The 13,610-nt window shown below is 41.0% G+C and overlaps 1 protein-coding gene across 2 annotated transcripts in view; it reads right to left on the bottom strand.

The window, feature by feature from the left end:
- Positions 1-13,610, bottom strand: part of FAM104A (family with sequence similarity 104 member A) — a 16,154-nt gene extending 2,544 nt beyond the window's left edge. The window contains exons 1-3 of one of the 2 annotated variants that reach the window (XM_029210796.1): positions 13,335-13,555; positions 9,006-9,105; positions 5,887-5,976 (exon numbers count right to left, since the gene is read on the bottom strand). In XM_029210796.1, the coding sequence (XP_029066629.1) occupies positions 5,887-5,976; positions 9,006-9,105; positions 13,335-13,555 (411 nt within the window). Of the gene's footprint in view, positions 1-5,886; positions 5,977-9,005; positions 9,106-13,334 lie in introns of both variants that reach the window. The other variant, XM_029210797.1, reaches the window with a different exon arrangement.

The raw sequence follows: 13,610 nt of genomic DNA, 5'->3' as shown, positions 1-13,610 counted from the left end.
GCAATATACTGAGTCACAATTTCTAAAGGTTATATACCTCATTTATAGTTATTATAAAATATTGGCTATACTCCCTGTGTTGTAGCTTATTTTACACCTAGTAGTTTGTACTATCCTGAAAGACTTGAATATACTTCTTGTAGAGTTATGTTAGCATTTTTGCAGTTCGCTATGTGTACGCATGTGCACACGTGCACACACGTGCCTAATTTTCTGTTTAATACCCCTAATGTTACTTGGTGTCTTAGTCATCTTGAAGAGGCTACTCAGAGTGCCCTGGTAAGAGTCACTCTCAGAAATCTCCTTCCTTCCGATGCGAGGATCTTCAAAGGGAAGGCAATGTAAGGATGGATCCTTTTCCGAATTACAGTCTTTGGCTATGTCTAATAAGTGGCAGCCCCAAAAGCTTGATTAACAGCGCACCTCTCTATTTACAACTCAACACAATGTTGTGCTGGAAGGAACCAATGCGTGAGACACTTAGAATTCTACAGGTTAACAAGCTGGTGTGTAACTTTTTACAATTTTACCCTTTGATACTTCTAAATTTATATTCGTTTATACAGAAACACTGGTTTTGAAATGCCTGCTTACGACCGTGTGAAACCTACATGTAAGGGAAAAGACTGCCAAGAAGCAGGTCATAGTAGTTAGGTCAAAACGGAGGGGTTATAGTTAGTGATTTTTTCTACCCTTTACTGCAACTTTTTGCAATATGGTAATTATCTATTTTCATTATAAAAGTAAATGTATAAGTAAAATGTTGTTTCTACATAGATACTTTAAAAATGATTCTTAAAATACTAGTTCTATCCATTTTTTTGATCAAAAGTTATACCTAACAATATGTACATAAACAATACGTACATAAATAAACTTATCTAAAATGGCAAAGAAAGCAATGTTCACGAAAGGCATCCAGTCTTAACACTTAAACCAAGAATTATCATGGTCCATAGGTCATCTGGAGGCACTTACACTTAACAGGTCACTTAGCCCACTGCCCCCAGGGAGTAGGAGACAACCTATCTATCTTCTTAAAAAAAAAACTGATGAAAACATTATAATGGGCTGAATAAGGTCAGATGGCAGGGTTAACAGCAGCAGCAATTACATTTACTTAAAGACTTAAGTGAAAGCCAATTCAAAAACAAAAGTTGTCTTCCATAAAAGCCTCCCCTAACCTAGCACAGAATCAGCTAGAACTGCCGCTGGCACAGCCGGCAAGGCCGCTACTCGGCGACAAGCAGGTCACCACACTGGGTAGGAGGCCCACAGCACAGAGCACTCTGTCTCCTCTCAGTCTGTTTTCTTTCCTGTTTCTCGTTACAGGTACTGTCTGAAAATTAAGGCAAGAACTAGAATCAGTTTCTACTAAGTCAAGTTTCCATCTCAAATTATATTTACTTCACACAAAGCAAAGGTGACACTATTCTGAGAAAAGATAAAAATTCTTTAAAATAAACAGGTTAAAAAAGATTGCTGTACAATAACTGTTAAAAAGGAGAGAGAGGGAGACAAATACACCTGCAATTTCTAGTCCATTTTAAGTATCTTGTAACTCAGAGTTTTAAAGACACGTATAAAACTGTTTAGTGTGGCCCTGTTTATAATAGCTAAAAATGGGAAACAACCTAAATGTCTAAAAATAGGGAAACTGCGACTTCCCTAGTGGCGCAGTGGTTAAGAATCCGCCTGCCAATGCAGGGGACATGGGTTCGAGCCCTGGTGTGGGAAGATCTCACATGCCGCGGAGCAACTAAGCCCATGTGCCACAACCACTGAGCCTGCGCTCTAGAGCCCGCGAGCCACAACTACTGAGCCGGCGTGCTGCAACTACTGAGGCCTGCGTGCCTAGAGCCCATGCTCCGCAACAAGAGAAACCACCGCAGTGAGAAGCCCGCGCACCGCAACGAAGAGTAGCCCCCGCTCGCAGCAACTAGAGAAAGCCCGCACGCAGCAACAAAGACCCAACGCAGCCAAAAGTAAAATAAAATAAATAAATAAATGTATTTTAAAAAATAATAAAATAAAAATAAAAATAGGGAAACTGGTTAAACTATGGTATATGTATATAAAGTGTAATACAGGAATTATAATCCGTAATGATGAAATTCTATTCTGCTGGTAACAGTGAGGATAAGAGATGTACATACACCAAGGTAGAAAGAGATCTTTAACATCTTTTTTATAGGTTACAAAACAACGTATAGTAGGTCCACTGGGTTTTAAAGTGTTTTCTTTAATGTATACATATATGCACGCCAAAAATATTCTGGAAGGATATACATGCCAAAATATTTATAATTTGGACCTCCTACTTTTAAAAAAAACTTTATTTTCTATAGCTTCTACAAAAAATACTTCTTTTGAGGGCAAAATACAGTCGTGAGTAAGAGAACTAAGGAGTGCTACTACAAAAGAGAGTAAGGTCTCCAGTCACTCGTAGCTTCAAGACTGAGACTTAAAGAAAACACTGACACTGTCAGTAAGATTTTAGGAAGGCTGTTTGCCTCCCGTGACAGCTTAAGAACCCCTAAACTGCTTCAGCTGACTGTGGCAGACAGCAGGCCGATGATGCTCTTAGACTAAGAAGAGAGAACCTATACAGAACCTGGGAATCTGGGTGAACGCACTTTACACGTTATTTTAATACATAAAGCATTACACCCTACTGTCATTAAAGGTAAGAACAATACATCTCTTTCAAAGGTGCACTGCTTCCTATTTTCACCCCACTCAGATGGGTCTTGGCATTATCGAGGGGCTTTAGGGAATATCTCACTATCTACGGATGGCCAAGCAGCAACCAGCAGAATAAAAGCAAGCAGTGCAACGTGCTAAGGGTGGCTGTTCTGTGAAACTTCTCTTGTGATGCACAAGTATATTTGGTACGTACTGGGTCACAAAATATGGCGTTTCTGTGGGACCGGGTCAAAAAGTCTGAAAGTTACTGAAATGGGTCTTAACGCTGTCAGCCATCAAAGTGGTCTAACTTTGTAGGATAAAGGAAAGACCATTATTTCCTTTTAACCCTAAAAGCATAAAACCAAATTTTAAGTCTCTATCAGAGCCTTAAGATGTATGAAGAAGTAAATCGTTTTGTCTTATAAAACCAAAAAACTCGAGACGGAAAAAATTGTATTTCCCCTGCTTAGTGGAGCCTCTCTGTATCAGATTGTTTGGGGGGCAGAGATGAAGAGAAGGGAGAAGTATTAGAAAGAGCTTTCAGGAGTCTTGAGAGAAGGTAGAGCAGATAAAGGCAGAAGAACACGCACTGTCTTTAGCAGAAAGAATATACATAAATCATGGAGCAGAGGGCAGACAAGTTGAAGTTCATCTTCTTAGTCCCAAGGGCTCAAATCATACAGAGCTCCTGACCCCTCAGCTAGGCCTGCCCTGAATTTTATTTTCCCAGGGTGTGAAGTCAGTTTAAGAGAGAGCCCATTTATACCCATGGTAGAAACAAAATAGCTCTAAAGACACTTTCTACTAATAACCTTTAGAAAGTCCCCCAGGTGGGATTGTTACCGAGTCTCTGCTTCATAAAAAGAGAGCCAGAGTATATGTGTACACTTATTACCTAGAGCTGGATGCTTTCTGTTAGTTAGAAAAGCAGATCAACAGCGTATTTTATTTTCTTTCAAGCCCCAGCTTCCCCTCACATCCATCTCCCCATCCAGTGATGCTTTTAAATTTACGTGAGCCTCAAACGAAAAAAGAAATCTTGCTCGTTGTATTACACAGTCCATCCCTGGAGTCAGAATGAAGTTCACCCTAAGGCCACTGCAGAATCTGAATTAAGTGCAAGGGATGATCCTAGCCAAGTCTATCAGAGCTTCTAATGTAAAACTCTGTGCTTCCAAAGTGTCCAGTGATGTAAGAGAGCTCCAGGTCTGCTAATACCAGCGAGACCATAAGACTCCAAATGCAGTCAGTGGGCTAATTAAAACCACTTTCTAAATGTGCAAGGGAAGAAAATACAGGTGGTCACTTTTCTGTGTCAGTGAGTAAATGGCATATCCTTACAAGATAAAATTGGACCACATCATGTTTGAAGTTTCTGCCTAAAAACATGTATGTATTCTCACTACTAAACAGACAACGTTCAGGCTCAATATGAAGCTGCTTGGGGTGGCTTTTCTTGCTGTGAGTTGATGCAAAATATTACAAATATTTCAAGGACTTGAACTGTGAGCAAAGTTTCTAAAGACGGACACTACAAATTGGGTTAACTTTTGAAAGGACTGTTCCTGCATTTGAATGGACCTTTTGGGAAGTTAATTTCAGAGTTAATTTGCTACAGGGTTTTAAACACACAACCTTAACACCTTACCCCAGAATCTGCCAAAACAGTTTTGTCTGTTAGGCTGGTCCTACTACTAGGACAGATTAATGATGAGAATGAACAAAGAGTGTTAAAATACCTTCTTTAAAAATTATGCAAAATATCCCCAGGGTCATCTAAATTCAGTGCTTTAAAAAAAAAAAATCACCTAACATACTGCCAATTCTTATCAGTTAAAACAAATGGATTTATAGAATCCTAATTTTAATGATACATGGCTTCCCCTGGTTCTGTAATATTTTTATCTGTCATGCCTCTACACGCCAACTAAGAATACCCTTGGGATTTTAGAGTTATGCCATCAAAGATTTTCCCTTCTAGTAGAAACAAGAAAAAAGACAGAGGCTGTTCCAATTAAGCCACCTCTGTTTTACTTCCACATCTTCTCGCTCTCTACTTGCTGTTACTTCGTACTGATCTAAAAAATCAAAACTGTCTTGGTAAGTTAAAGGTATTTTTAAAAAGTTGGGGTCTTTGTATTTGAAAAAGGTACTGCTTTTGTTCACTCAGGTAGCAGTACTTCTTGTAAGGCATATACCTGCATACCAGAATCCAGATTTACTGGAAGTGTCTAATGTAATTTGTAGATATTCAAGCTCAAAATAAAGAGCATTACTCCTACAAGTGAAGCTACAATTCAAACCAAAACGGCCAGCCTAAGAAAATGGATTTAAATAAGTTAAATCTAGCTAGTTTTTACCCATCCAATAACTGTCTGAGGTCAGGGAATGGAGCTACCTTTGTAAAGGACCCAACAGGAAGATGCAGAGTGACAAATCACTTCACTCCTTGCTCACCAGAGAGAAAAACGAACCTGCCTTAGACATTAACTACCAGGAATCATCTAGAATGCCTTTCAAAAAACTTTTTTATTCCTATACCTGTAAATTATATCTCAATTTAAAAACCAGTATCCTAAGGCTCACAAGGCATTAAACCTAAGTCACTGGAGTTAAAATTCAAGATCTTCAATGCAAACACAGATTCGAGTTATGAAAAAAACCACTATACCCCAATTTCCTTACTTTTTGTAGCTAGAAATCTAAAACTGCTTTCCAGCTAATACCATGTCATACCATTTACTCAGAAAAATATTTTCCAGCTAAAAGATAGAGGGAGGAAAATTATTCTTCTCTGTTCCTATGACTCAAGAGAAGTCTAGAACCTAGTGGCCCTGGGTATATGTAGCAAAGTCCCTCAGAGCTTCCGATCTGTCTTCTGGGAGGCGGCACACACCGTGGGCAGGAGCCCGTAGCTCACACTCAGACTCTGGGGCTCCCCAGTCTGCCTCTCACCAGCTATGTATCTTCGGGCAAGGGACTTTATTGTTCTGTGCCCCAATTTTTCCATCTGAAAAGTAGAGATCATAATAACCACCAAACTGACAGGAAGAAAATGTACAAGTAGATTCAAAGTTTCTCTTTACATAACTCATCTGGCAAGTCGGTTCACATTCTTCAGTTCACATTCTTCAGCTTCCTAGAATCTAGGAAAAAGAGGCCCATACTATCTCCATTTTACAGATAAACATGACTTACTTGTGGCACAGTTGGAAACAATTCAAACACCTCGTGTCTTATTTCCCAGTACTTGCCAATGTTATCACATTTAGGAGGAAAAGGTGAGTTCTGGAAATTAATTATAAATAGCAGTTTTAAATCTCTCTTACAATGAAAATAAACTTCCAAATGAAAGTTCTTTATGTTACAAGAAAAAAATTCTAAACTTAAGTATCTCAAGAAAGACATAGGAGGGGCTTCCCTGGTGGCGCAGTGGTTAAGAATCCGCCTGCCAATGCAGGGGACATGGGTTTGAGCCCTGGTCCGGGAAGATCCCACATGCCGTGGAGCAACTAAGCCCGTGCGCCACAACTATTGAGCCTGCACTCTACAGCCCGCGAGCCACAACTACCGAGCCTGCGTGCTGCAACTACTGAGGCCCACGCGCCTAGATCCCGTACTCCGCAACAAGACAAGCCTCTGCAATGAGAAGCCTGCACACCACGACGAAGAGTGGCCCTCGCTCACGACAACTAGAGAAAGCCCACGCGCAGCAACGAAGACCCAACACAGCCAAAAATAAATAAATAAATAAAATAAATAAATTTTTAAAAAATAATAATAAAATAAAGACACAGGAAATGGCTCCTCTTAACTTAGTCTCTTAAGGAAACTTACCCTGTTGGCCCTACCTTAGAATTAAAAGATACCGTTTTCATTAACAATACACTTTGTCATGTAAATTAATAAAATTAAGAATCCACTAGTAATGACGTGTTTTATTATTTCCCCCTTTATACACAATTGTCAACAAGCAGCCAAATGTCCCTAAACTGGATATTTTTATGCTATAAACATAATGATCTACTCCAGTGGTCACGATTCAATTATTCAGTACTTAACTTTCCATTTTAAAGTTTTCCCCTGCCTTTTGCTGCTCTAGTTCTCCCTGGGTTCACTCAGACTCATTACTCGAGGGGAGGGGGAGGGATAAACTGGAAGACTGGGGTTGACATAAACACACTACTATATGTAAAAGGGATAACTAATAAGAATCTACTGTATAGCACAGGGAACTATACTCAATACTCCAATGACCTATATGGGAACAGAATTTTTAAAAAGTGGATATATGTGTATGTACAACTGAATCACTTTGCTGTATAGCAGAAACTAACACAACATTGTAAATGAACTATACTCCAATAAAAATTAAAAAAAAAAAAAAAAAGACTCATTACTCGACAGCACCAGACGCTGGTAAATGTGCTGAAACGAAACGGAGGGTCGGAGGGTCGTGACCGCCCGTGAGGGATCTAATGGTGAGTTCAGATTACCGTGACAGGTAAAAAGTACCTGTATTGACTGTTACTTATTACAAGGGCAATCCAGTCCATTCTTCAGACTAATGATTACAGAGTGGTTTAACCACTGAATTTCTTTGGACAAGTAAGAACCAGACATGTGAACCCACAGGTTGAATAACAATACACTGTTTTCTTCTGTGAGAAGAAGAAAGGTATTAGGGAGTGAAGGTCATTCTCTACAAACAGCAATTAAAACAAACCAAAACTGTAATACTAAGGAGTATTACTCAAAATAAGAGATCAGAAATGTTTGATTTTTTAAAAAATGACAATTTATACTCCTGTTCTCAAACATCAAAATTGTAGGTATAGGGAAAAAAGATCAATACAAAAAAGATCTACTGTACCTTTGAACTAATGCAAACATCATATAGCGGGACTGACATACAGACACAAGTAAAGAAATATTCAGGGGCTTCCCTGGTGGCGCAGTGGTTGAGAGTCCGCCTGCCGATGCAGGGGACACGGGTTCATGTCCCGGTCCAGGAAGATCCCACATGCCGCGGAGCGGCTGGGCCCGTGAGCCATGGCCACTGAGCCTGCGCTCCGCAACGGGAGAGGCCACAACAGTGAGAGGCCCGCGTACCGCAAAAAAAAAAAAAAAAAAAAAAAGAAATATTCAGGGTGATACCGTGAAAGTAATCACCGCATACTCTTTTTAATGAATAGTCTTATAACTCAAAAGAATAATGGAGACTCAATTCTGTTAGTTTTATCATTAGATGTTCATGGCAGCCTCTAATCTTTGGTTTTCTTCCAAAGAAAAAAGAGATTCCCTAGTTTAACCAAAAGTTCAATTACTTTTCTGTTAATCTTAAGGGAGAAAAAAAAAAAACAAAGAAAAAAAAAAGGTGATAGGAAGATTTAAAAGGGAGGATAAAAGCTATAGAAATTTAAGTCTCCATGTAAAAGGATCTAGTCTGCACTGGTGCATCAACTGTTCCTGAGTATTACCTACATGACAGTTACTGATTTTTTTTCTCCCTGAGGGAATTACTTTGGATTTCTGGTAAAGACTGGATATAGGTCAAATCCTATTACTGAGAACTAATTAAAGTACAAATTACTTTGGCTGTGGAAGAACTGTGATCTATGGAATTCTGCTTTAAGTGATGAGACTAGGGCTTAGGAATCTTTGCCACTGAGGAGTTTCTCTCTTAGGGTGACAACTGTTGAGGGTCAAATCTTTAGGTGCATAATTTAATAGCAGCATCCCTTCAGTGTCAGCTTCCTTGCCCCACTGCAGACCAGGTGCTCAAGTGCACAGGAGGCATACTGCAGCGCCCAGGAAACCAAAGTTCAAACCAAAGTTTGAACTTTCCCCTTTCCCCTCTCCCCCCACTCCACTCTGCTTCCCCACAGGTGCTCTTTTCAGAGCAACATAATGAAAACATAAACACAATTAAAAATAGGACTTCGCATACACATACATTATATATTCCGAATGCTTGTACGGTTTCTCTTAAAAACATGGGAAGCTTATCTTTAAGAGACATGGAAGCAGCAAAATATACTTGTCTTAAGGACAATTAATGTTTAGAAATGATTAGACAATAAGCTGGCTTCTGTATTCTGTACCGCAAAAAAAAAAAAAAAAAAAAAAAAGGCCATGACTCAAAAAAAAAAGAGGTTAAAAACACTGCAATCAAATAAGATCACTTTAAAAAATAAAAATAAAAAAAAAAATAAGATCACTTTTCTTTATTCAAAAAAATTTTAATTACATGGAAGTAACTGGGTTATTTAGCTCAAGCAATGAAAACAGCAGATACTCTGGACCACACTTCCTACCTCTGTGTCCCAGGAATCGTGAAAGACAGGGTTCCTGCTACTCCTTTTGGTCTGTGGGGGGAGATGGTGGTCTTCTTCACTGCCATTCCTTCTCCTTTTCCTGAAATTAAATCACAAGGAGAAAAAAAAAAAAATTCAACAACTGACCTTCTGGACACTTCAAACTGTAAACCATGACAACATATAAATTTGCCCTCTTGCCTAAAAAAAGATAAATCATCACATGATATCCCAATAGGTAAAAAAAAGTTAGAAGTACACCGTCGCCAGGCACGAAGAACAAAAATATAAAAGAGCAGCAGTATGGTCGAGCTTAAATTAGTAAAACTCATTTCTAAAAAAAAAGCTTGACAATTTGAAATGCCTGCTGGGAACAAATAAGATCAGGAAGACATTAAGGACTAAGCTCTCAAACGCCACCTAATTAATGTGATCTTTTCCTACATCTCCTGAAGCTACGATTCCAAGTTACCTAATTTAACTCCTGTCCATACGACAACATCTACGACAGGAGTGACTGCCTTTGCCTATTTACACTTAAAATCCTTATAAAAATGGTGCTACACAGGAAGAGCATTAGAGGTTCTGGTAGCCTCTAATCTTTCATTTTCTTTCATCCCTGAGTTTTCCCCAATTATCACATTAACACAAAACCTCTCTGCCCTCTAACATATTAAATTACTTTTCTGGACAATCACTGGAAAGGCTGCTCTTGGACACATTAACTTGATTATTCCGGCTACACCACCTGGTATTGCGAGAAGGTTGTTACTGTGCGATTGTAGCACCAGCCACTTAAAATGTCCAGGTTTCAAGAAAAATCACACATATTTCTCAGTCAAGTGTTCTGAGATGTACAAGAAAGACAAAATTTGTATGTTTTCTATGCAAGAATCAAGTGCTATCAGGACTTCCAAACCCCAGTTAGAAATCAGAAATAAATTAAAGGAGGTATAATTTTAAGTCAAATTACATGGAACTGTGCTGTCCAATACAGTAGCCACGAGATATATTTGTTAATTTAAATTAATTAAGATTAAATAAAATTTGAAACCCAGTTGCTCGATCACGCTGGCTACACTTTCAGTGCTCAGTGGCTACCCATAGCTAGTGGCGACTGTATGGGACCGCACAGATATAGGATGTTCCTACCACTGTAGAAAATTCTACTGGGCAGTGCTGGCTAGAGGCCAATTTATACAAAGCAGCACAATCTATTATAGTGAAATCTCTTCAGGGTTCAAGTTTCTATAGCTAGAGGGTAAAAGAGCTTTTTGGAAAGTACTGAATTTGAACATACAGTACCTTCTATACAGTTATACTTTCTATGTGAGTAGGGTGGTTTACTGTGGTAGGCCCTTAACCCTAAGGCTCTGAGTTGAGGTCTGGACATCGGAGAAAATTTAAGTTATCACCCCGAGCTCAATCCTCTGTACTTGTGAATACATCTAACATTATTAATGAACGAGTATGGATAGTTCAGGCTTGGAGTGATAAATAATGGGTGTGCGGTTCTGATAAAGCATTAACCAACCTGCAGAGGGCTACACCATTTACCTCATTCTAAGACTCAGTTGTTTATAAAATAAGATCTCCTTATCTTTCTCTTAGGGGATTAGATCTTATCCTGAAGTACTGGAGGTTAAAAACTAGGTAAATGTCAGGTTTTAATCATCATTAAATGGATGTGCTACTTGAACCAAGAAATTGCTACGTTCGTTCTAATATGACCACTTACAAAGCACACTGTCTGATGGAAGGCCAGCTGACGCGCAAAGAGAAACTCCTCAAATGACAGCGTGTTGGTCCCCAAACTCCTCCTTTATCAGTATGCCAACAGCTGATTGTGCCTGGGCTGCAGAGTCACTCTAACCAAACTCCTGAGCCTGACCAAAACTTGCCAATTTCCTCTTTTATAATGGGGGATAAGATACATCTTTCTAGCGACAAGACTATGAATGTCAAGAGGATAGGCTGGTTTTGAAGATTTCAATTAAACTCTGGGAAAGTCTCATGAAATATCCCTGTCTCATAATCAGGTGATTTCTCCAGGTACCAGAATCATCTCTTTGGCCCCCTGGGAGTCCTCTTCTTCGCGCGGCACTAGATTAAGGAGGAGCCCTACCTCTTCTTCATTCTCCTCTTCCTAAGCTCTTTGCAGATTTCATCCTTGAAACATTTCTCTTTCAACAACAGCATTAATAATTGTCAAAACTACAGCTTCATGCTTAACCCCATCCACACAATCAGTCAGATTGTAACTTTTAACATTAATGCCGTAGACCAGGTTATAGTTTGAGCAGCCACCCTATAACCGATTACATTCTCCCTAGCCATCTGGTTACAGATTATTGTTTAGCACCTGTTACTTCTAAGGATGGCAGAAATACATCACTTTTCCTCATTTCATTTCTCTCCAATCTTCCTGTCATCTCCTAGAGATCAAGCATAGAAGAAATCCTAGAGTACGGAGGCTAGTGGTTTTCAATTTTTTTTAAAAAAAGTAACAGAACTCTTTCGTCCTACCAAAAAAAAAAAAATCCCTCTATTTCCATAAGAGATAAAGGATCTGTTTTAAAGTAGAAGCCTCCCTCCCACAAACCCACCCCTCTTGCAGTCTGAAAAACCACCGTCTTAGACCAACCCTTCATCTTAAAGTTGAGGAAACAGATCCAGAGACCACAACTGACTTGGAGATGCTAAGACAGCTGGAGCTGGTCCATCATACTCCACGACACACGGGTGCAGAGAAACCCCTGCCAAATCAAATGACTTCTTTTATAGTAAAGAAGTTACCATGTTGAGATTGTGTGAACCAGACAAAAAGAATCTGTTACTAGTATAAACACATTCAGATTACCTGTGTATAGCACAGAATAAAAGAAATATTTTGCTAAGAAATATTTCGACTTTTTCAGATATGTGAGACATCCCAAGGGACTACTGGAAGTACGAGCTGGGTTTGGGAAGGAAAAAAATGGCAGTTAGATCAGGCTTACTGTACCTAAGGATCCTGTGACTAATTCCAGTAGCAAGTTGGTACACCTGGCCCCTAATTTCAAATTTAGTCCACTCTTCTTTAATATACAAATAGAGGCTTTATGCCCCACTCACTGCATGACCCAAGTTAATATGCAGAAGTTTGGAGAACCTAGATTTTCGCTATTGGCCCAAACAACTTCAGGGTGCTTATGAGAATCTCATTGCCATGAATTTACCATGCTCCAGAGTAGGGTCCTTGTGGAAAGACTGTCAATTACATTCAAAGCCAATGGAAACACAGAAAGACAAGAAAAGATCCAGCATAATCTACCAAGGCAATCCTATCTTATTCACTTAAGCCTCACTGAGATTTTACAGAATAAAGGAAAAGAGCAGTGAACCTAGAAAGACCCACTGAGCTCTCTAAATCTCTTTCCTCATCACAAATATGAAAGACTGAACTTGCTGATCTACAGTTTTCAGTTCAAACTCCAGGATGAGGGATTTTTCTAATTTCGAATAAAGCCGATCCTCTTCATTCTGGGGTACAATCCCAACTTTCTCCTCCCCACCTGTTTACAGGGGGAAATAAGGGGAAAAAAAGAAAAAGAAAACTCGCAGCTTGGTCCGGACTGTCCTCCGTCCGGGTCAAGGAATCATAACACCCCCTAAATTAAGACCCGGGCCTAGGCTCGGAGAAAAAGTAGTGCATCACGATATAATCCTACCTCCCGCCTTCCGAGTCAAACGGCTCCGCATCCAAACAGTTTAGAATCCTGCCTGTTCTTAATGCTACAGCCGAGAGAGAATCCACAAGCCACTTTGGGTCCTCGGCCCTTCTGTGTTCACAACCGCCCAGGACACAAGTTCTTCGGTCTAACCTAACCCTTTCCTGCTGCGGAGTTAAGCCCAAGCCTTCTTTCTGACCTTGAGGAGACCAGCTCCCCGCCCCGTCCTCTCACAGACGCCCTAGGGGCTCCTCTCGAAGATCAGACATTCCTCCCATCCCCCTACCCTCCTAAATTTAGGACAGGGAAGCTTTAGGGCCATCGTCTCTCTTCCGGGACCGATCAGACTTCATTCCAAATAGGGAAAGATGGGGGGAAAAGATGGGGTCGAGAGAAACCTGGGCCCTGGGGAGTCACTCCTTCAGCGCCCCCAGGGACCAGGTACCCGATCACCCGCGCATCCCACTCCCCTCCTCCCCCGGACTGCAAAGCACCCAGATGGAGACCTGCCGGGCCCACGCTTGCTCGGACCCCGCGTCACGCGCCCCCTCGGCTCCAACCGCCAAGACACAGCAACCGGCGAGGGGCTGGAAAGGAAGAGGGTCCCCTGCGGTCTCACCTGGGGCGGAGGCGCTCGCTCATGTTAGCTGATGGAGGCGAGCGACGCGGCGCCGCTCCGCGAAGAGGGAAAACAGAGGGTGTTGGGTTCCGGCGGCCGCCACGCCCACACCCTCGGGCCTTGGCTCTCACCGCGGCTCCGGTGGAAGCGGCCGGCGAGGAGTACCCCTCTGTGGGACCCGTACCACCTCTACTTCCGGCGTCTGATCCGCGCCCCCCCATGTCGCAGCCGCCGTGGTACCGCCCACCCGCGGCTGCGCAGTGGTGCGACCCCGGC

This window comes from Monodon monoceros, unplaced genomic scaffold (assembly GCF_005190385.1).
Source record: "Monodon monoceros isolate NGI ecotype Baffin Bay Population unplaced genomic scaffold, NGI_Narwhal_1 Super_Scaffold_9, whole genome shotgun sequence".
NCBI classification, from domain to species: Eukaryota; Metazoa; Chordata; class Mammalia; order Artiodactyla; family Monodontidae; genus Monodon; species Monodon monoceros.
This window is presented reverse-complemented; position numbering and strand designations above follow the sequence as displayed.